Source organism: Mirounga leonina, unplaced genomic scaffold (assembly GCF_011800145.1).
Source record: "Mirounga leonina isolate KUSES-001 unplaced genomic scaffold, KU_Mleo_1.0 Mir_448, whole genome shotgun sequence".
Taxonomy (NCBI): domain Eukaryota; kingdom Metazoa; phylum Chordata; class Mammalia; order Carnivora; family Phocidae; genus Mirounga; species Mirounga leonina.
Genome location: NW_023270758.1, coordinates 2256997 through 2280466, shown reverse-complemented (window position 1 = coordinate 2280466; position 23470 = coordinate 2256997). Strand labels below are relative to the sequence as shown.

The window sequence follows — 23470 nt, the reverse complement described above, 5'->3', positions numbered from 1 at the left end:
CTCCATGCAGAATGTGCCCTCCTCAATACCCACCACCCCGCTAACCCATCCTCCCACCCCCCTCCCCTCTAGAACCCTCAGTCTGTTTCTCAGAGTCCATCGTCTCTCATGGTTCGTCTACCCCTCCGATTTCCCCCGCTTCATTCTTCCCCTCCCGCTACCTTCTTCTTCTTTTTTTTTTCTTAACATATATTGCATTATTTGTCAGAGAAACCATATTATTTAGGGATGTGGCAATATCTACCTGAAGTAACATCTAGACAACCCCAACCGCAGAACCTGAGAGTGGGGGAGAGGCAGGTCCCCAAGCAGAAGCAGGTGTGTGATGCAAGGTGGCCCCTAAGTCACCCTGTTCACCATGGTGCCGTTGAGGACTAGGTGGGTCCTGCCGTGCTGGGCATATAGTAATGTGCGCCAGCCAGCTCAGCGTGGACCATTTTGGCTCTGGGGTGCTGGATCCTGGGAGTGGCAGGCAGGAGAATGCAGTTCATTTCTCCAGCTAGCGAGACAGGTCTGGGGGGTGAGGGGAGCCCCAGGGAGGACCAGCGGTCAGTGTGGCTTGGCCCACAGGCCCGGACCTGGACATTGCAAACATTGTTTTCCGTCCCAGCCGCTGCCAGAGGAACCTTTTATAGTGAGACCCAGTAAGAGCAGTGGTTCCCTGGCCAGAGCCTAAAATAGCCTGTCCCCTGAGGACCCCTGAAGAAGCTTGGCTTGGCTGCTAACCAGGTATCCAGGTTACCAGCATGGCTGGGGCCCAAGGCTCAGCCCACGGTTATTTATGATGATAACGCTAGTTCTGAGTCAGTGCTGGCTCTGTGTTAGCGCGGTTAAGTTAACGGGGCGGGTAAAACTCTTCATCCTGGATGACAGCAAGGGAGCTGGGGCTTGGGAGGTAATGTCACCAGCGAGGAAGTGGCAGACCTGGGGCTTGAACTCGGGTCTGACTCAGAACTCCACTCCGCTGCCTCTCCATACAAATATTTTTCCCAAGGTGTGTCAGGGACTGGGAGGGGAAGATCTGGATGTCCGAGTGAGGGCAGAAGAAACCTTCTAGAGAATCCTGATGTCTTGGGGGCTGGGGTCCTGCTCCCGGTCTCAGGTTCCCCGCTAACAGGAGCAGGTCCCTGTGGTCAGAGGGACGCCCAGGTCGGATGGAGATTCCTGGGAGGCCAGGGCCCTGGCTGATGTTGGAACAGGCATCGTGGGCCTGAGTTATGGGCCAGTGAGGACACCTTGCCTTCTTAGGGGAATCCAGCATCCTCCAGGGCCCAGTCTTCCTGGGCAAATGCAGGAGGCGCTGCCCAGTGTGGGCTCTGGATTGAGACCATAGTTTTCCCAGGCTGATGCTACCCAGGTATTGACTTGGCATTAAGAGATGTGATGTGAACTTTTTGTGGGAGAGATGGAGTTATTGGACCGGATTGAATTAGCAAGTAGTAGGGGAAAGAAGAAAATTTCAGTCGATTATAGAAGTTTAGATAGCAGAGTCTGAAGGTTGTGAGTCCCCGTGATGTAAGATTATGCTGCCCCAGGCTCCCTCTGTCTCATGGCTCTGCCATCCGCAGCATGTGGTTTCCTCTTCCTGGTTAAAAATAGCTGCTTGAGTTCCAGCCATCACACCTCCGTTCCAGCCAGCAGGAAGGAGGAAGAATCCAGAAAGGCACATTCCCTCCCTTTAAAAACTCTTCCCTAAAGTTGAAAACAGCCTTTCTGTTTATATCCCCTTGGCCAGAACTTGGTCACATGGTCACGCCTAACTTAAAGGAATCTGGGAAATGTAGACCTTATTTGGAGCGGTGATGTGCTTAGCCGAAAACCAGCGGTTGTTAATGAGAGGGAGAGAACAGCTGTTGGGGGACAGTTAGTGGCGCCGCCACAGCTGCCTTAAGAGCAAATTTATGACAACGGAAAAACCATCAAACGGCTCCTGCTCTCCTCACTTCTGGAATCTACATCACGTGCCAGCTGAGTATAAGGCGCTGTGCCAGGCAGGATCACAGCTGCTTGTCTGACGCTCCCTTTGTTTCCCAGGGTCACGGAGAAGGTCAGGGCTGTGTGGGGGGACATGGCCAGGGGCTGGGGTTCTGGTCATAATTCCCCTGCGAACTGGCTGTGGAACCTCAGGCCACTTCCTCACTCTGCTTCCCTCGCACGTGGGGGAGCTGGCGACATGAATCGGCTTAGTCAAGGTCACGAGCAACACAGCTTGGACTTGTACCTGCTTGCAGGCTCCTCACCACCGGGCTACACTGCCTGGAGGTCTGCAGACCGAAGCTGTGGTTCTGGCCCCCTGCCCAGCACCATCCCAGCCCCCCCAGAGGCCAGTGACCTGGCTGGGTCAGCAGAGGTTCCAGCCAAGGGCTGACCAGGGCAGAGTAAAAGCACTGGGACTGGGACTGGGAGCGGCCAGGAAGGGAGGAGAAGTGGGCCCAGGGCCCAGGGCAGTGTTTGGTCACAGGCTGGGTCAGGTGGCTGAGGCATTGGCTCTAGCCCCTGACTGTGTCTTGCCCACAGGGTAAGAAACCAACTTTGGAGCTGACGCCCAGAGCGGGGATTTTCAAGAAATCACTGCGGGTGGTGCATTAAGGAAAAAGAACGAAAAGAAAGGTTAAAGCGAAACAGAAATGAGCTGGAAAGAAAATAGCAGAGTGCATTGTACAGAGTAAGGCTAAGTAGGGTTTCCTGAAATTTTAATTTACATTTTGGGTGGATTGAGTTAGGATAGAAATATATTTCTCCGCTATGATAACTGTTTGTTTGTTTTTTTAAAGATTTTATTTATTTATTTGACAGAGAGAGAGACAGTGAGAGAGGGAACACAAGCAGGGGGAGTGGGAGAGGGAGAAGCAGGCTTCCTGCAGAGCAGGGAGCCCGATGCGGGGCTCGATCCCAGGACCCTGAGATCGTGACCCGAGCCGAAGGCAGACGCTTAACGACTGAGCCACCCAGGCGCCCTCCGCTATGATAACTGTTAAGAAAGAGCCAGAGCCTCTGATCTAGAAGGCTGGCTGCCGATGGAAAGAGCCATTAAGAATAACAGGAATCATTGCCTTGATCTAAAAAAGTTTTAAAATTGTTTTCACTTATTTGTTATTTTATGTTGAAAGCAATCCAGCTTTGTAAAAAGTGACAACAGTATAGAAGTGTACAAAGTTCTTAAAAGTTCCCTCCACCTGCCCAGCAGCCAGCTTCCCTGGCTGCTGCCCATCCCACTGCTGCTCGAGTTCCCAGGGGGCCCTGAGGGAAGCTTTAATTCCTCTACAAATGACCTTTCTCTTTTTTTTTCTTTCTTTTTTATTTTAAGTAGGCCCCGTCCTTTTTCTTTGAACACAAGTAGGATCCCCATGATATACCTGCTGTTCTGCAACTTGCTTTTTATTTTTTTATTTTTATTTTTTTTAAAGATTTTATTTATTGGGCGCCTGGGTGGCTCAGTTGGTTGAGCGACTGCCTTCGGCTCAGGTCATGATCCTGGAGTCCCGGGATCGAGTCCCGCATCGGGCTCCCTGCTCGGCAGGGAGCCTGCTTCTCCCTCTGACCCTCCCCCCTCTCATGCTCTCTCTCTCTATCTCATTCTCTCTCTCAAATAAATAAATAAAATCTTAAAAAAAAAAAAGATTTTATTTATTTATTTGACAGAGAGAGGGAACACAAGCAGGTAGAGTGGGAGAGGGAGACACAGGCTTCCCGCGGAGCAGGGAGCCCGATGCGGGGCTGGATCCCAGGACCCTGGGATCATGACCTGAGCCGAAGGCGGACGCTTAACTGACTGAGCCACCCAGGGGCCCCATTTTAGAACATTTTTTGCCAGCCCCAAAGAAACCCATTAGCAATTGCCCCCCATTCCCTCCCCCAAGTCTCCCCTTCCCCATCCTTAGGCAGTCACTCACGTGCCTTCTGTCTCTATAGATTTGCCTTCTCTGGACATTTCATATAAATGGAATCATTCAATATATGGTCTTTTTTGGTCAGTTTCTTTCACTCACCATGATGATTTTAAGGTTCACCCAAGTGTTGGATTCTTTACTCCTTTCTGTGCCTGCTTAGCATCCCCTGTGTGGATACATTTTGTTTATCCATTCATTAGTTGCTGAACATTTAGGTTGTTTCCCTAATTTGGCTATTATGAATAATACTTCTATGAACATATGTATACAAGTTTTTATGTGGATGTTTTCATTTCTCTTGGGTGTATACCCAGGAGTGGAATTGCTGGATCATATGGTAATTCTGTGGTTAACTTTTTGAGGCACCGCCAGACTATTTTCCAAAGTGGTTGTACCATTTTACATTCCTAGCAACAGTGTATGAGGGTTTCCGTTTCTCTGTACCCTTGCCAACATTTGTTATTTTCTGTTGTTTTTTTTTTTTTTTAATTATTATATCCATCCTAGTGGGTGTGGCTTTGACTTGCATTTCCCTAATGACTAATGATGTTGAGTATCTTTTCATGTGCTTACTGGTCATGAGTATATCTTCTTTAGAGACATGTCTATTCAAGTCCACTCAAGCCCTTTGCCCAGTTTTTGTTTATTTGTCATTTTATTGTTAAGTTGTCCACGTTCTTTATAGAGTCCCTTGTCAGCTATACGGTTTGCAAAACTTTTCTCCCATTCTGTGGATGATCTCCCCACTGTCTTGTTAGCGTCCTTTGAAGCACGAGTGTTTAGTTTTGATGGTGCCTCATTTATCTGTTCTTTTGGTGTCATATCTAAGAAGGCTTTGCCTGCCCCACATCACAAAGATTTTCTCCTGTGTTGTTTTCTAAGAGTTAGATAATGTTTTACTTTCATATTTAAGTCTTTGATCCATTTTTAGTTATTTTTTGTGACTAGTTGTAAGGATAGGATTCAGTTTCATTCTTTGGCATGTGTATATTTACTTGTCCCGGCACCGTTTGTTGAAAAGATTATGCTCTCCCCATTGAATTGTCTTGGCGCCCTTGTCCTAATCAATGGCTGTAAACATCAGGGTTCATTTCTGGACTCTCAAATCTATTCCATTGATCTGTGTCCCTCCCAATGCTGATACCAACTGCCTTGATTACGGTAGCTTCATAGCAAGTTTTGAATTCAGGAAGTGTGATTCCTTCAACTTTGTTCCTCTTTTTTCAAGACTGTTTTGGCTATTTTGGGTCCCTTGGATTTCCATATGAACTTTAGCATGCACTTGTTAATTTCTTCAAAGAAGCCACTAGGAATTTGATAGGTTGGTTTGAGTCTGTAGAGCCATTTGGGGAGTATTGCCGTCTTAGCAATTTTAAATCCTCTGATCTATGAACACAGAATATCTTCCCATTTTTTTTAGATCTTTAATTTCTTTCAGTGTGTTTTATTTTTCAGTGTATGGGTCATGTGCTTCTTTTATTAAGTTTATTCCCAAGTATTTTATTCTTTTTGATGTTCTTTATAGATGGACTTGTTTTCTTAATTTCATCTTTGGATCTTTCATTGCTAAGTGCACAAAAGTACTATTGACTTTTGTATTTTAAAATCTTGCTGAGCTTTTTCTTGACTCTTTTTGCATGTCTTTGTATATCTAGAGCTTCCCCTTTCTTTGTAATAGTCACACAACAGTGCATGGTAGCGAGAGCTATAATTAATTTAACAAACCTCCACTGATAGACATTTTGGGTTGTTAGCATTTTTTTTTTTTTTTTTGCTGTTATTGATCATGCTAAGAACATTCTTTGGGCCACTCAACCATTCTGGGCGTGTGTATCAAGTGCCCACTCTATGCCATGCACTCTGAGGCACTGGGGATACAGACAGTAAAAGAGTAAAAGAGGTTTCAGCTTGGGAAAATCTCTGCATGGAGAATAAAGCAGAGAGAGGTGCTAGGGAGTAACAGATGTGCATTTGAGAGGAATTCTTTGAATTGAGGAGCCTGAGAAGATTTCTCCAGATTTCTCTTGAGTCAGGATCCAACTGATGAAAGAGAACCCACTGTTGGAAGATTGGGAAGATTGTTCCAGGCACAGGGAATAGCAAGTACAAAGGCCCTGGGGTAGAAATGGGCTCCCCGTGTTCACCAAACAGAAAGCAAGCCAGTGGGCCTGGAGAGCTGCCAAGGCCAGAGGAGAAGTGGGCAGGGACCAGACTAAAGCCGGCCTTGTAGCCTGAAAAGCCTTTTGCATTTTATTACTAATGTGGAGAGAAGCTGCCAGGGGGTGGGGGGTGGGGTGGTTAAGCAGGGGAATGATCAGATCTACTTTATGTTCTAAAAGAGATCACTCCAGTTGCTTAAGAACCATGTATTTTCCCTGCCTTATTTCAAACACTGAGTTCATCAAAGTGTAATTACTGGGCCGACAGGTTTGTATATTTAAAATGTTCTAGATGCTGCCGCTAAGTGTACCTCCCCAAAAGATAGCTGTACTTTTCACTCCAAGGGCTTTAGCTCTTTTTGTCACCAGGGGCATTCAGGGTGAGGTGCACCTCGAGCTCTCACCCCCTTGGCCCCGGCACCCACCATCTTGCTTCCCTTACAGGACCCGCACCGCTGTGTTTGCCCTGCAGCTCTGGTTCTGCTGCCCACCCCTTGGGTAACACGGGCACCCCGGGAACATGGCAGACGAAGACCTCATTTTCCGCCTGGAAGGTGTTGATGGCGGCCAGACCCCCCGGGCTGGTCACGACGGCGAGTCCGAGGCCGACAGTGACGATGAGGAAGGTTACTTCATCTGCCCCATCACTGATGACCCCAGGTCACACCAGAATGTCAATTCCAAGGTTAATAACTACTACAGCAACCTAACGAAGAGTGAGCAGTATGGCTCCAGCGGGTCCCCCGCAAGCTCCTTCCATTTTAAGGTGAGTGGACCACCCAGCTCCCCCCTCACCCCCCGCCCACCTGCTGCAAAGGATGGGGGAGCTGGGAATCACTGGTTGGGGTCTTCCCTGTGTTTCCAAACCCTGGGCAGCACTCTAAATTCTGGATTGGAAGATATGCCTGTTAAGCTGGGAGGATTTTGATGGCTTAAAACAAGTTTCATTACTTTAGAGCAGGTGTTTTTGAAATAGCTGCTGAGGACCCACTACTGGGTTGTGAAAACCTTAACCAAATTTTTAAAAAATGCAGCAGAACAGAATAGACTAGGAAATATGGGAGACCACTGCAAATTGTAAAGATCTTATTTTTTTTTTAATATTTTGTTTATTTATTTGAGAGAGAATGAGAGAGAGAGAGCATGAGAGGGGGGAGGGTCAGAGGGAGAAGCAGACTCCCTGCCGAGCAGGGAGCCCGATGCGGGACTCGATCCGGGGACTCCAGGATCATGACCTGAGCCGAAGGCAGTTGCCCAACCAACTGAGCCACCCAGGCACCTGTAAAGATCTTATTTTTTGGAACATGTGCTCACACACGTTCACACACATAAATGTGGTGACCCAGTTGGTGGATGAGGGCCAGGCTCTAATCATGTAAATACTTGCATTTCACCCCTGATGTATGTGTCTGTGGGTCCAGGGACGTGATGTAAAATGTAGTTCTTCATGTTGGGTGTGATCAAAAAAGCCCCTGCCTTAATATAACACTGTATGTAAACTGGAATTAAAATTAAAATCTTTTTTTTTTAAGATTTTATTTATTTGAGAGAGAGAGAATGAGAGAGAGAGAACACATGAGAGGGGATAGGGTCAGAGGGTGAAGCAGACTCCCTGCCGAGCAGGGAGCCCGATGCGGGACTTGATCCAGGGACTCCAGGATCATGACCTGAGCTGAAGGCAATCGCTTAACCAACTGAGCCACCCAGGTGCCCTAAAATTAAAATCTTAATTAAAACAATTAAAAAAAAAAACAACACTTCTTGGAGTTGGGCATCCTTCTGAATTGAAGAAAAGGGTACTTACTTTGTTAGGGATTTGTATTCATACTACGGTAAAGCTGGTATAAAGGAGGGGGGAAAGATGAACATTATTGGGCTTTTGAATCATAACTGGTGATGAAAAAAATTTCATTTATTTAGTTAGTAGTAATCTCTATGCCCAACATGGGGCTCAAACTCATAACCCCAAGATCAAGTGTCACGTGCTCTTCCAACTGGGCCAGACAGGCGCCTTGAAAAAAATTTTAAATGCAGTAACGTTATCCTTATTTAATTTGATGCCCACCAACAGAAGATATCTGTTGGTACTGTAAGCAAAATGCACGTTACCACTTTGGGATTGGGAATTGGAGTCACTCTTCCCTAACTTCAGAATTCATCTGTTTTTAGAAAATTAATAATTCTAGTTCTTGGACAGTTGGGTATTTTCTTCCTGTCAGAGCCAGAGTTCTAGATTAAATCTCTGGGGGGCAGGCAGCTCCAGAAACAGCCCTGTGGGTCCGCTGTGAGGTTGGGAGGCCCCTGCAGGATCAGGTGGCGGCTTGTCTCGCTTTCGTGTCCTCAGCCAGCCTCTGAGACTCACGCCCGGCCCTGGGGAGGGCAGCGTGGCAAGGGCTGGGAGCAGCCTGGCGCCCCTGTGTTCACTGTGGGTCAGGGCGGCTTGAGGAGACGCGGATCCCTGAGGCATCCTGTACGTGGTGTGAGGGAATCTGGGTGCCAATGGGGGCTGGAGGGCCCAGGGCTCATGAAACAGAAGCTAGCTCACCCCAGCTCCAGGGAAGAAGGGTATTTATTTCTTGGGACCCAGGGGGAGAAAGAACGTCTGGTCTCTCAGGGGACAGGTCTAGGAACCAGAAGGCAGCAGGACTGTCTCTCTCTGTCTCTCTTTACCTGTCCTTTGTTCTCCTCTGCCTCAGTCTACACAGCGGGACTCTGCAGTATTGTTTGTAATAAAGAAAAAATGGAAAGAGCTCAAATGTCCATCAAGAGGGGCTTATTTATTTATTTATTTATTTTTGAAAGAGATATATATATATATATATATTTTTTTTTTTTTATTAACACACAATGTATTACTTGTTTCAGGGGTATAGGTCTGTGATTCATCAGTCTTACACAATTCACAGTGCTCACCATAGCACATACCCTCCCCAGTGTCCATCACCCAGCCACCCCATCCCTCCCACCCCCCTCCACTCCAGCAACGCTCAGTTTGTTTCCTGAGATTAAGAGTCTCTTATGGTTGTCCCCTCTCTGGTTTTGTCTTGTTTCATTTTTTTCCTCTCTTTAAGAGGGGCTTATTTAAATTTTAAACCATGGTCCTAAGAGAATACTGTATTTACATTAAAACAAAGATGATGTTTCTATGTGATTTGACTTGAAAACAGTGCCAAGATGTGTGTGTGTGTGTGTGTGTGTACACATTTGGGGGGAAGATCCCATGAAAAGCCATAAGGACAGGGGCGCCTGGGTGGCTCAGTCGTTAGGTGTCTGCCTTCGGCTCAGGTCATGATCTCAGGGTCCTGGGATCAAGCCCTGCTCAGCAGGAAGCCTGCTTCTCCCTCTCCCTCTCCCCCTGCTTGTGTTCCCTCTCTCGCAGTCTCTCTCTCTCTGTCAAATAAATAAATTTAAAAAAAGAAAAGAAAAGCCATAAGGACAGTATGGACATAATTAGAATAAAAAATGGTAGCTATTTTTATTTTTATATACTGTTAAGAAAGCAAGTTGAAATACAATACAGTCCCACATTTATCAAAAAAATATACACGTCTTAGTATTTACATAGCAAAAACTTGTATGGAGGAATTTGTACACAATAGTTAATAGTGATTCTCTCTGGGGGAGAGGGTGCCATTATGGGGGACTTTATCTACATTCTACCTATTTTTAAACATCCGGGACTTTTAAACTACACCTATGTATTACTTGTGCGCAGAAAAAGACTTTAGGAAGAAAAATAAAGCAAAACAGCCAGGTAACCTCCCCTCTCCCAAACAAACAAATCAATAAATCGCCCCTCCTTAAAATTTCTACAAGGCATAGTTCAAAATCGTCACTGAGGATGGGTGCACTCCTGGTCCCCAGGGACCCTCCTGGGCTCTGTTCACCCCACACCTCTCCCTGTTCCTGGAATAGGTTTCCCTTTTCACGCCTCTGCCTGAAACCTCTTTAAACTTGGTGTCTCGGTCTGGTCTGTTCAAGTGATTGTTCTGGCCCCCTCAGGATGTGGTTTTAAGACACCCTGCCCAGCTATCTCTTGTGCATCCCAGGGGCTCAGAGCAGACCTCTGCATGCATCTGTCATCCTCTGTCTGAGTCAGCCGCTTCCTGAAAGGCTGGGGACTGTCTGATTGCACTTCCCATTCCCCGAACTTGGTCGAATGACCAGTTAGGGACCAGATGTACCTCTTGGTTGCCCACCGTCCTAGGTAACCGAAAGCAGGCTCTGTGGGGTTCATGTTGCCCAAGGCAGCTTCGGAGGGGGATAGCAGCTCAGTTTTCCAAACCTCACTCCTCCTGGCGCTCTGCAAAGCGAACATGTTTTTTGTTTACTGTCGACATGGCAACCTGGGTTGTTCAAGCAAAATGGCCTCCAAAGAGGCACCACCCTGGCAGGTACGGGGCATGTAGTGTGAACAGTCCAGTTCTGTCACTGTCAAGGCCAGGGCCTTCCGCCTAGTTCCCCGGGGGATGGTGGTGGAGTCATCCAGGGGGCCTCCGTCTTGATAGAACATCAGGTAGCCAAGCAAGGATGTTTATAGAATTTGCCATAATGTGGGAAAGTGTTTCGGCTCTGGAGCTAAATTCAAAAAGCAGAATATAGAGTACAGTTACAGCTTTGCAAAACACTCACACGTGCATGCACGTGCGTGTGTGCGTGCACGCGCATGCACAAACACACCAAAAGCCTGGGAGGAAGTATATTAGCGCACCAACAGGGATTGTCTTTGGACAGGATCTAGAGCGATTGCATTCCCTTCTTATGCTCTGTTGTTTCTCCATTGTCTAGAATGAGCATATATATGCTTTTAATTTTTTAATGAAGTGGGAAATTTGGGATGCCTGGATGGCTCAGTTGGTTAAGTGTCTGCCTTCAGCTCAGGTCATGATCTTGGGGTCCTGGAATTGAGTCCTGTGTCGGGCTCCCTGCTCAGCGAGGAGCCTGCTCCTCCCTCTCCCTCTGCCTGCCGCTCCCCCTGCCTGTGCTCTCTTTCTGTCTCTCAAATAAATAAATAAAATCTTTTTAAAAAAATAAAGTGGGAAATTTTATTTTTAAAAATTGTTTTCCTGGTCTGGGAGTATCTTGGGGATCATTCCATATCAGCACATATAGATCACCTCTTTTACCTTTATTTATTTATTTATTTATTTTCATCTCTTTTTCTTTCTTTTTTTTAAAATTTATTTAGGGGAGGGGCAAGGGGAGGGGGAGGGGCAGAGGGAGAGGGAGAGAATCCCAAGCCGACTCTGCACTGAGTGTGGAGCCTGACGTGAAGTTTGATCTCTTGACCCTGAGATCATGAGTCAGGTGCTTAACCAACTGAGCCACCCAAGTGCCCCTCGCCTCTTTTATTTTTGGAGTGACTTGTATTCCATCATATGATGTACATGGATTTCTTGAGCTAGCCTCCCTCTTTGGGGGACACTTCCATTGTTCCCCCATTTTTTTTCCTTTACTAACAGTGCTGTAATAAATCTCCTTATATGTATATCTAAGCAAACTTTAAAATACACATATATTTCCTGGGGTGCCTGGGTGGCTCAGTCGTTAAGCGTCTGCCTCCGGCTCAGGTCATGATCCCAGGGTCCTGGGATTGAGCCCCACATCGGGCTCCCTGCTCAGCCGGGAGCCTGCTTCTCCCTCTCCCACTCCCCCTGCCTGTGTTCCCTCTCTAGCTGTCTCTTTCTCTGTGTCAAAAAAAAAAAAAAATCTTTAAGATACACATATATTTCCTAATACGTAAATAAATATGTATACAAGGTAAAAAGAATTCAAACTATATCCAAGGTAGAGTGATAAGTAAGCCTCGCACTGCTGATCCCTGCTTCCCTGGGGGATGTCCTTCTGGATTGCTACCTTCTCTGCGTGTATAAGCACGTACATGTCTAGGACCCTCCCCTTTCGTATGGAAGTGTTAGTTGACTGCAAACCTGTTTTGCACTCCTGGAGCTGTCTTCCCGTATTGGCACAGATGAGCCGACATCAGCTAGAACTTACCTAAGAGCCACCGTGGGAAGAGCAGGCACCGCTCTGCACATTTCACTCATTTGATCTGTACAGAAGTCCTGTGAGGAAGGGCGTAGATAGTAAACCTGAGGCTCTGACATCCGAATCACTCGATGCTCTTCGTGACTACAGCATGTGGCAGCTTATTTTGTTGTTGTTTCTTGACGGCTGAATATCATGTCTGGAAGCCCCATAATGTATTGAGCCAGTCCCTCATGGATGGGTATGAAGGTCATTTCCAGCCTTTTGCTACCACGAACAGCTCTTCCAAAAGCATCTCTGTCCGTATGTCCTTGTGCCTGTTAGTGGGCGCACCTGCCAGGTTAAATCCCCGGGGGTGGAATGACTGGAGCAATACGTTTAGAACTCGGCTGGGCATTGCCTGCCCAGCCTGCTCCCCACGCCCTTGTCGGAAGACTTTGGTGATTACACTTGTATTTTCAGCCCACCAAGGGTGGCTCGAACAGCTGGGTCAAAGGACAGCGATTACCCCAGAATGAGACGGAAATGCTAGAGTCTGGTGATGACTCACTGGGAAGAGAGACATCCCTGCCCACCCTGAGCCCCAGGAAACCCCCCTGGCAGAATTGGGTTTCTGTCCCTGCCCAGTGACCACAGGAAGCTCTGTGCATACCCAGAGGTGATGAACATTTTGGGGCTCTGCCCACTGCTTTGGGAATGCAGAATCAGGCAGGGAAGCTTAGGCATCTAGCAATCCAGAAAGCTTTGGACGTCCAGCAAGATGAGGGCCTGCTGGGCAGATGAAGGAAAACGAGTGTCATGCTGGCCACCCAGTGACCTGTGTCTGAAAAACAGAAGGGGGCTGGGGAGATGCAAACCCAACTGCAGGGACTCCTCTCTCTGAAATCTGTGCAGGTGCTCAAATGCTCAAATCCTTTGTGGAAATGTACTGGGGTACAAGGGGCCCCAATTTAATTTTACTTTGTTTTTTATCAGCTTCGTTGCATTATAATTCAATAACATACAATTTACCCATTTGAAATGTCCATTGCAGCAGCTTTAAGTATATTTATACAATTATGCATCCATATCACCGCAATCAATTTTAGCCCATTTTCCTTAGCCCTAAAAAGAAACCGCACATCTCTTAGCCATAGCCCCTCAGGATCCCCAGTCCACCCAGCCCCTGGCAGCCACTAATCTACTTTCAATCTCTGTGGGTTTGCCTGTTCTGGACATTGCATAGAAATCGGATTATATAACATGGGGTCTTTTGTGTGTGGCTTCTTTCACTTAGTGCAATGTTTTCGAGGTTCATCCATGTAGAAGCATGTGTCTGTGCTCAGTTGTCATTGCTGAATACTACCCCATTGCATGGATGTACCACATTTTTTTAAAAGATTTTATTTATTTTTATTTTATTTATTTATTTTTTTTTAAGAAAGGAGGTTCGTTTTTTTTTTTAAGATTTTATTTATTTATTTGACAGAGAGAGACACAGTGAGAGAGGGAACACAAGCAGGGGGAGTGGGAGAGGGAGAAGCAGACTTCCCGCAGAGCAGGGAGCCCGATGTGGGGCTCGATCCCAGGACTCTGGGATCATGACCTGAGCCGAAGGCAGACGCCTAACGGCTGAGCCACCCAGGCGCCCCAAGATTTTATTTATTTTTAAAGATTTTTTTTATTTGAGAGAGAGAGAGCACAGGCAGGGAGAGTGGCAGGCAGAGGGCGGAAGCAGACTCCCCGCTGAGCAAGAAGCCCAATGCCGGACTCGATCCTAGGATCCTGGGATCATGACCTGAGCCAAAGGCAGACACTTAACTGACTGAGCCACCGAGGCGCCCCCGTTGACCCACATTGGGTTGTTTCTTCCCTTTGGCTTTTTGCAAATAATGCTACACAAATCGTGTGGACATGTGTTCATTTCTCTTGGGTAGATACTTGGGAGTACATTGCTAGGTCATATGGTCATATTCAGTTTGGTTCTCAAACTTCTTTCTCTCTCTCTCTCTTTTTTTTTTTTTTGCTTTTTTTTTTTTTATAGAACTTCTCTTTTGCAAAAGAGTGGGGAACTGGGGCTCGACGGGCTTGGTCTGAGTTCTGGGTCTGCTGGTTCCTGGTTGCTGCAGGTCTATAGGCAAGTTTCCTCCTTGCTCTCAAGCCTCAGGCACCTCCTCAGTGGACTGGGGAGCTGTCCTACCTGCCCGTCTATGCTTCAACACGGTTGCCGTGAGGTGCAGGCTGGGATTCTGTCTGGGCAGGGGCTTCCAGGAGGCAAGGGCATGATGCCACCCTAGGGAATGTTATTGCTTTGCTGGTTTTTTTTTTTTTTTAAGATTTTATTTACTGGGTGCCTGGGTGGCTCAGATGGGTGAGCATCTGCCTTCGGCTCAGGTCATGATCCTTGGGGAGCCTGGTTCTCCCTCTGCCTCTGCCTCTCTCTCTGTGTGTCTCCCATAAATAAATAAATAAAATCTTTTAAAAAAAGATTTTATTTACTTATTTGAGAGAGAGAGAGAGAGCACACACACAAGTGGGTGGAGGGGCAGAGGGAGAGGGAGAAACAGACTCCCCGCTGAGCAGGGAGCCCAATGCAGGGCTCGATCCCAGGACCCTGGGATTGTGACCTGAGCCGAAGGCAGACGCTTAACCAACTGAGCCACCCAGGCGCCCCAGCTTTGCTGGTTATTATTTCCATCCTTTCCTCTCTAGCCCTGGCTCTGAATCCCACTAGTCACGGGAGACCTGCAACAACTGCTCCTTTTGACAGAGATTTCTTTAGAACTTTTAGCTGTATTTCTTTGGCAATCATTTGTTTGATTGCTTATAGAAGTACTCCATGTTCCTGGCAGAAAACGGTGAGAGTGTAGATATAATTGCTATTGAGGTCTTAGTGTGTATTTTAGTCTTTTCTGTATTTCACTATAAATATAGACTTGACTAAATAGAGATTTTTATTACAATAATAAGATCATGTATATATGCTCTTCAGTAACCAGTTTTTCTTGGCAAACAAGAGATGGTGCATATCTTTCCATATTAGTAAATGTGGATCTAGTTCATCTTTTTTCTTAATGGCTCCCTGGCAGCCCATCGTATGGATACAGTGCAGTTGCTGTAAGCATTTCCTCTTGTGGGATACTTAGGCAGTTTCCAGGTTTTTTGCTGCCATAGACAATGCCGAGTTTCATGGAAATTGCACGAAACCTCTAAATGCATGCGATCCTCTTCGCTAGTGAAGGAGGAAACAAGCAAGCATGCTTCCCCAATTCTCCCTGCTGCTTTTATGTGTCCTTGGTTATAGATTAACCCTTGCTATCAGCCAGGAGGGGCAAGTCAGGCTGACATAGAGCTGCAGTTTCTTAGAATCTGTGGAAAAGATCATAGGAAAAAACATTGTATAACATCCACAGGGAGAATAATAGTTGATGTTTCAGGGAGGACTTAGGCAGCCTCCGGATGCTTCCTCATGTAAGATCGGAGGCCTTGATTGCTGTGTTGGTGGTAATAAGAATAGTGATGTAAGAACAGCACCAACAGCAATAACATCCTATGTGCCAAAGAAATTGCAAACACATTACCCGAATATCCGGCTTTACTGCTGGCATATTCCAGGAAATTTGTTGTTGTTATTATTATTATTATATATTTATGTATTTATTTTTATTTTGTGCTCTCAGGCTTTGAAAAACCAAAGATTTTTCCATTCTCTCGTCAGGGTTATGTTTTCCTTTTTAGGGACCCCCACTGGGCCCCCCCCCATTCTGTGTAGGATAGCACACCAACAACTGAGTTTGGATCTTTATTTTATTTTATCTTAGTTTTTTAAAACATTTTATTTATTTATTAGAGCATGAGCGGGGCAGAGGGAGAGGGAGAATCAGACTCCCCACTGAGTGCAGAGCCCAAGGAGGGGCTCGATCCCAGGACCCCGAGATCATGACCTGAGCCAGAGGCAGATGCTTAATGGACTGAGCCACCCAGGCACCCCTATTTTATTTTATTTATTTATTTTTTTCAGATCTTTAGAACTAGAGAACATTAGAGCTAGCAGGGTCTTAAGAATCACCTAAACCCAGTGATCTTTTTTAACTTTGACTTACCCGTGTATTACCTGAAGGCTATTCAATATGTTAATCTTCTCATAGTAAAAACACACACACAACATAAAGCTGAAGTCTCTTTGCCCAACCTCTTATCCTCCTTCTATTCCCAGAGATAGCCATTTTATATTAATTTGGGATAAAGCACTTTTCAGACCTCTTTCATGTGCTCATACGTAAAGATACACTTATGTGTATGTGTACAGACACTCATCCTTAGAAATCCATAGTGCTGATTTGTGGGTTTCCTCCACCAGTAAATGGTGTCATACTGTTTACATTATTCACCAATTTGCTTTTTCCCCCTAAACAATAAGTCTTAGAGATTGCCCATTCAATACCTTGATCTTTTTTATTTATTTATTTATTTTAGTAATCTCTGTACCCAATGTGGGGCTTGAATTCATGACCTCCAAGATGAAGAATCACTTGCTTTTCCGACTGAGCCAGCCAGGTGGCCCAACACCTTGATTTTTTCAAGTAGGCTCCAATCCAAGCGTGGAGCCCAGTGTGGGGCTTGAACTCACAGCCCTGAGATCGAGACCTGAGCAGATATCAAGAGTCAGATGCTTAATTGACTGAGCCACCCAGGTGTCTCGAACACACCTCACCTTGATCTTTTTTTTTTTTAAGATATTACTTATTTTAGAGAGAGAGAGTGCATGCAAGTGGGGGGAGGGTCAGAGGGAGAGGCCGAGAATCCCAAGCAGACCCCATGTCGAGCACCGAGCCTGATGCAGGGCTCCATCCCATGATCCTGAGATCATGACCCAAGCTGAAACCAAGAGTTGGGCATTTAACCAGCTGAGCTACCCAGGCGCCCCACATCTTGATCTTCTTAATGGCTTCATACTGCTATACCAAGTGTATAGAATCTTCTCCCTGTGAACAGGCAGGTTTTTGGCAGTGCCCGAGCGTTATATAGCATTATAAGCACAGACCCATCCTTGGGCCATTCACCTGTGCACACCTGGGGAGGTGATCAGGATGGCCGGGTCACAAGGCAGTGAAAGTACCTCCAGAAGGCTGTCAGAGGTCACAGAACCTGCTTTCCCTCCCCTCAGTGTCGGAGAGGACCCACTTCTTTTTTTTTTTTTTGATACATATTTTTTAAATTTTATTTTACTATGTTATGTTAGTCACCATACTTCTCAGGCCTGTGTAAACACCTGTTTTTCTTAACCTGATGGGTAAAACAGTACACCAGTGATTTGCAGCTCATTTCAGGGTTGTTGAGCTGTAATGAGCATGTTATCTCAGTGAGCCCCTATTTCTTGGGGCGGGGGGGAGAGAATGCGTCTAGCCCAGATGTGGGGGCAGGAGAAAAGTTTGGCCACTAATAGTCAAAACATTCTTCATTGTCTTTTGTAAACAAGGAAATGGAGGTTCGCACAGTTAGTCAGCTGTGGGCGGGAACCAGAGTGCAGGGAACGAATCTTCGTCCAGGACCTTTTATATTGTGCTTTAAAAGAAAAGTCCGTTGCATTAAACCCATCCATTGCCAACAAGGCGTGGCACGATTCTTTTCTGGGTTTGGCAAAAAGCTAATTTTGATCCTGTGAAATAACACGCCCTCAAATTCGGAAATACTTTTTTCCTTGATTTTTTTTTTTTCAGGTGGAGCACAGCCTCCGGCCAGGAGGCAGTTTCTGTTGATACTCCTCACTGAATGGGGGGGGGGGGAGTCAGGGAGTGTTTGAGTCACTGGTTGAGAGTGCAGTGGGAGAGCCACGTGTCCATCGCCCCCAGCAGGCTCAGAACACTGCAGGTCCCCGGACAGGCTGGGGTCAGAGTCTGTCTCTGCTGTTCACGGCTGCTGGAGTAGGAGAGGAGACAGTGGTACTTTTTTTTTTTTTTAAGTACGGAGCTTCATGAACTGTTTTAGTTATAAACATGTCGGTGGCCCGGTTATTTATAACAGGGAAAAATTGGTGACAAGCTCAAAGTCTAACTGTAGAGAACCACAGGTGAACGGTGACGTCAGTAGTGAGTTAGGTGTTCCAGCTGACTTGTAAATCATGATGTCATGTTTGTGTTTAAAAATATAAGTGAGGGGGGGCACCTGGGTGGCTCAGTCGGTTGAGCATCAGACTCTTGGTTTTGGCTCAGGTCATGATCTGTTGGGTCGTGGGATCCAGCCCCGTGTTGGGACTCCACTCAGTGGGGAGTCTGCTTGAAGATTCTCTCCCTCTACCCCTCCCCCGCCTTGTGCATGCAAGCGAGCTCTCTCTCTCTCAAAGAAAAATATCTTTAAAAAAACTAAAATAAAAAAATATTTAAGTCATGTGTTCTCTGTCCCTTGGAGTGTCATTTAGGAGAAATTTTTTGGAGGAGCACTCCAAATTTGTACATTTTAAATGTGATCCAGCAATTACACTTCCAAGAAATATGTCCTACCAAGATCTCGCACAGTTGCATAAGGGTTTACATACGAGGGTGTTCACTTCAGAACTGCCTGTACTAGGGATTATTGGAGAGAATCCAAATATCCATCAACCAAGGTTAGAGAATACCTTAAGGTACATTTATACAATTGTATGTCTTACAACTGCAGAAGGAAAATGGGGTCAACCCAGCCTGGCTGTACATATGACATGGAAGGATATCCAAGGCCCCGTGTTAAGTGGAGAAAAGTAAGGTGCAGAGCAGAACACATCAACCCAGCCTGATGCTATATTCCTGTGTGTTAACAAATGCAGAGGAACAAATTTACAGAGACTCTCCATCAGCCGTCAGCTGTGGTTTTCAGAGCAATGAGTCAGAAAGTACTTTCACTTTCTACTTCACATGCTGTAGTGTTCGCTGTTTTTTACAGTAAGCAGATCATACATTTGGAGTCAGGAAAATAATCAAGATCACTATATTTAAAGTACCAAGCCCCATGGGCCCACTCTCCCAAAAGACTGTAAATTATTTTTATAATGTGATTCCAGTCGTACAAATAACGCACAGGAAGGATCTGGAAAAGAACAAGTCCAAAGCATTGATGATCCTTGCTCTGGGTGGGGGGTGTGTGGCAGGTTTGAATTTTGTCTTCTCTCTTTTCTGAATGTTTTCATTAAGCGTGAATTCGCTTCCACATTGGAAGAAAGAAATTCTGGGCTTTATTTTTGGGCTTCGCAGAGATTGGAATCCAAGCCCCAGTGAGGAAGCCCTAGCCTGTGTGAACCGTGTGTGTGTGTTTCTCAGAAAGCTCAGTTGCTCTGCCTTTTCTCCTCTGAGCAGGATCCCAGCTGTGAGGCTGAGGCTCAAGCCGGGGGCACGCTTGGGAAGCTGGGCTCCTACAGAGCTAGTCCTGGTGGCTGAGGGATCCTGATGGCGTGTGAGGAGGTCTGGAATTGCTGCAGGCCTGCCACCCCCAGTGTTCAGCGCCCCCATCCAGCCACCTCCCCGTGGCTCAGGCCTCTGGCCTGGAAAGGAGTTCTGGCCTCACTGATCCTGCAAGAGGCTACAGGGCAGAGGTTCGAGTTCTTTAGGAAAAGAGCAGGAAGAGCTTGTGACTCAGTGTGGGTGGAGGAGTGTTGGGAGGGGACAGGGACAGATTCCACCTTGGGATTATAAAAGCAATAAAATGAGCTTTTAAAAACAAGAAATGGGGTTGGGTGATGATACTGTTGAGCATCAGCCTAATCTCCATAACATGCCTTGGTCATCTTTCCCAGTGAGTACCCAAAAGCCCTGGTTCTCAATAGGTTTTGAAAGTTTGGGGGGCTATTTTTGGTTCCCACAATGATGCAGGGGCACTAAGGCATTGAGAAGGTAGAGGGCATGGATGCTAAAAGCCTGAAATGGGCAAGGCAGTTCTGCACGATGAATATTCCTGCGTCCCCAGGACCTTGAAATGTCTCATGGGAATCTGTTCCTAATCTCTGAGCCCAGAATTTAGGGCTCTGTTAACGTAAAGACAATAATATCTTTGGCACGGTTGGAGATATTCTGAGTTTAGGAAGGTTGTGTTGTCTATGATTTTCATTTAGGGCAATAAAATTGGGCATATTTATGATTTATACAATATTTACAAAAAGGTGATGTTGGCTCGGATAGGGTCCAGAATTCCCACTAATAGAGTAAGCGCAGTCTTTTGGAAGAGCTCCTTAGCATTTTAAACGGATATAATCAAAATATATTCAACCAGTCTCCATAGATGGGCATTTGGGCTGAATTCAGTTTTGCACACAACGATGCCTCTTCTATATATATGTTTGCAGATTCGTGTATTTCTCTAGCATACGTTTCTAGATGTAAAATTTCTGGGTCAGAATACAGGAATTCACATTTTTTATCTCAGTACATTGCCAGGTTGCCTTTGGAGGAGGTTTACACCCATTGACCCTATGGGAGAGCACCTGTTTCCCCACATCCCAGCCAGCACTAGTTATGAACAGTCATTAAAATGTTTGCCAGTCTGGGGGTGCCCAGGTGGCTCAGTCGGTTAAGCATCCAACTCTTGATTTCAGCACGGGTCATGATCTCAGGGTCCTGGGATGGAGCCAGGAGTTGGGCTCCCCTACAGAGCTGGGAGTCTGCTTGAGATTCTCTCCCTCTCCCTCTGCCCCAACCTCCACAAAATAAATGAATCTTTAAAATATGCTTTCCTGGGTGCCTGGGTGGCTCAGTTGTTAAGCATCTGCCTTTGGCTCAGGTCATGATCCCAGGGTCCTGGGATTGAGCCCCACATCGGGCTCCCTGCTCAGCAGGAAGCCTGCTTCTCCCTCTCCCCCTGCTTGTGTTCCCTCTCTCTCTGTGTCTCTCTCTGTCAAATAAATAAATAAAATCTTAAAAAAAAAAAAATAAAATATGCTTTCTTATGTGTATTACGTTTCTTTGGTTTCATAGTTAAGATATGTCACTTCTGCCCACAGGAAGGCTGTGCCCATGTGAGAACAAAAAGGGTCTTTGGGGAACTTTGTTTCTGAAATGATAATTGATGGGAGTATTTCTCTCTCACTGACGTTGTCTGCCTCCCCAGAGCTGGGAGACACATGGGAAATCACGGGGCAGGAGGAGGCTGGGGGCAGCACTACCCCACAGACCCTGGTCTAACATTTCCCTTTGCCTTTTGCAGGAAGCTTGGAAGCATGCAATCGAGAAGGCCAAACACATGCCTGACCCCTGGGCTGAGTTCCACCTGGAGGATATAGCCACGGAATGTGCCACGCGTCACAGGTCGGCAGGTTGTCTGGGGGTGCCGTATGGCCCCAGGTCTCAAGGAGTCCTTGGGGGTATGGGTCCTGCTTCTGCTCATAATCAGTGAGGCCTAAGTACCTGTGGAGGTCAAGGAGAAGGGAATAATAATAGTATCTGCCAACATTTGAGCATCTATGCATGCTTCAGGCGCTGCGCAAGATCTCCTTGACTCCTCAGGGCGGTCCTCTAACGTACCTATTCGTCACGCAGGGCTGAACCATGCTGCAGTAACAAATACTGCAGCAGCTCAGTGCAGCAATGGTGTTCTTCTCACTTGAGTGAAGTTGGGTGAGAGCCCAGGGACCCTTGGGGGCCGCTCAGGGATCCAGGCTTCTCCCATCTTGTGGTTCCACTGTCTCACCACGTGGCCCCTACAGTTGCCACCAAAGGGAGAGAGAACACCTGGAGATAGCATGTGAGCTTTTTGATGCCTTGGCCCCAGGAAGATTCACAAAATGGAGCTATGAGCGTCTAGAGTTCCTATTTGAAAAGATAGAGGGGGAGGAGTTATTTCAGGGGGTTTAAGAAGAACGAGAATATAGCAAAAACCACAGAATACCACCACCGAGGATAACTATGATGAAGCGCTTGTGTATTGAATCCATGTGACAGGCACCGTTTGAAGCCTCTAAGTGTGTGTATTCGTTAAAAAAGCCTGAAGTAGGAATCATGTCAAGTATTAGGGGCCACTCTTGAGAGTCTGATGAGGGCCATCCCAGAAAGTTGCACACATATGTCTAATTTTGTGCATAATATTAGAGGGCTCTTGGACCTATCCTGGAGTCTATCCCCCTGTCCTGTGACCTCTGTAGACCTCTCCAGTCTGCATCCTCTAAGCCAACACCCTGAGGTCCCATAATTGCCCCAGGGGAGATAGAGGTTTGCCCGGGGTTACCCGGGTAGTTAATAAGCTAACTTTCTGACTCTCAGTTCAGTGTCTTTCAATTAGTCAGAACTCTGTTTCAAATGCAGGTGACAGAAACCCAATTCACAGTGTTAAGCATAGAAGCGAATGTTTCACTTACACGTGTGGGCTTCAGGTACGGCTGGTTCTAGATGCTCCAAGGACACTTTGGGCTTTGACCTCAGATTAGACTCTCTTGTATCAGTGGCCCAGATGCCCCTGAGAGCCCCACATTTCATTTCACCCAATAGAAGAGGGTCTTTTCCTTCTCAAATAGTTTTTTTTTTAATTCTTTTTTTTTTTTTTAAGATTTGATTTATTTGAGAGAGAGAGTCAGAGAGAGAGAGAGAGCACAAGAGGGAGGAGCGGGAGAGGGAGAAGCAGACTCCCCGCCGAGCAGGGAGCCTGATGCGGGACTCGATCCAGGGACTCCAGGATCATGACCTGAGCCAAAGGCAGTCGCCCAACCAACTGAGCCACCCAGGCGCCCTCCTTCTCAAATAGTTTTAAACAAAAGTTCCATAACGGAATATCATTGGTCTGGCTTCGGTTATATGCCCCTCTCGGAACCAGTCAGGTGCCAGGGAGCTTTGCTTTGATTGGCCATGTCTGGATCACATACCCCAAGCCAGAAGGTGCTGGGCATCACTTCCACCCAGTCCACATATTCTGAGAATGGAGCATGGTGGTTCCCCAAAGGGAAATCGGGGTGCTGTTACTGAAAGAAGAGAGACCAGATGCTAGGCAGGCAGAAAAGGTGTAGCTTTCTACACCTTTCTGCACGTGTCCCTGCTCCTGCCTGTGAGGAAATGGCTCAGAGCGTGGCATGCACCCCCTCCCCACTACTGGAGGCCCACATCCTAGCAGGCCCTGGGGGCCGTGCTAGCAGCTAAGGGGACCCCTTATAGGGCAGGGTATGGACTCTCTTCCTCCCTGCCTCTAAGGCCAGCATGGTGACTGGTTGGTGACACATGGCCTGCAGGCTGAGGACACTAGGCGACCCAGGGAAGCCCCTGGGGAAGCAGACCCCCCCCCATGCTGAGCCGGCTCTGTGGGGTCCAGGGACCAAGCCAAACTATTTCCTAACTGAAGCGGCTGCTGGCAGAGAGAGCTCAGACTTCCATGGCTAGAATCACCAGAAAATTTCTAAACCGGAAGTCTTCCTCCTCTGTTTCTGGTGGTGCAGGCCACCCCTTTGTTGAGACAGATTTCCCATTCACATGGATGGTACCCAGGCTGGCTAGGAGCAAGGCTCTGGTT

At 46.8% G+C, this 23470-nt stretch overlaps 1 protein-coding gene across 3 annotated transcripts in view; it reads left to right on the top strand.

The window, feature by feature from the left end:
* EEF2K (eukaryotic elongation factor 2 kinase) overlaps positions 1-23470 on the top strand; it is a 62606-nt gene that overhangs the window by 9187 nt on the left and 29949 nt on the right. For 2 of the 3 annotated variants that reach the window (XM_034988077.1, XM_034988078.1), the window contains exons 2-3: positions 6494-6815; positions 21185-21285. In XM_034988077.1, the coding sequence (XP_034843968.1) occupies positions 6570-6815; positions 21185-21285 (347 nt within the window). In that variant the 5' untranslated portion in view covers positions 6494-6569. Of the gene's footprint in view, positions 1-6493; positions 6816-14051; positions 14154-21184; positions 21286-23470 lie in introns of those variants that run through there. The other variant, XM_034988079.1, reaches the window with a different exon arrangement.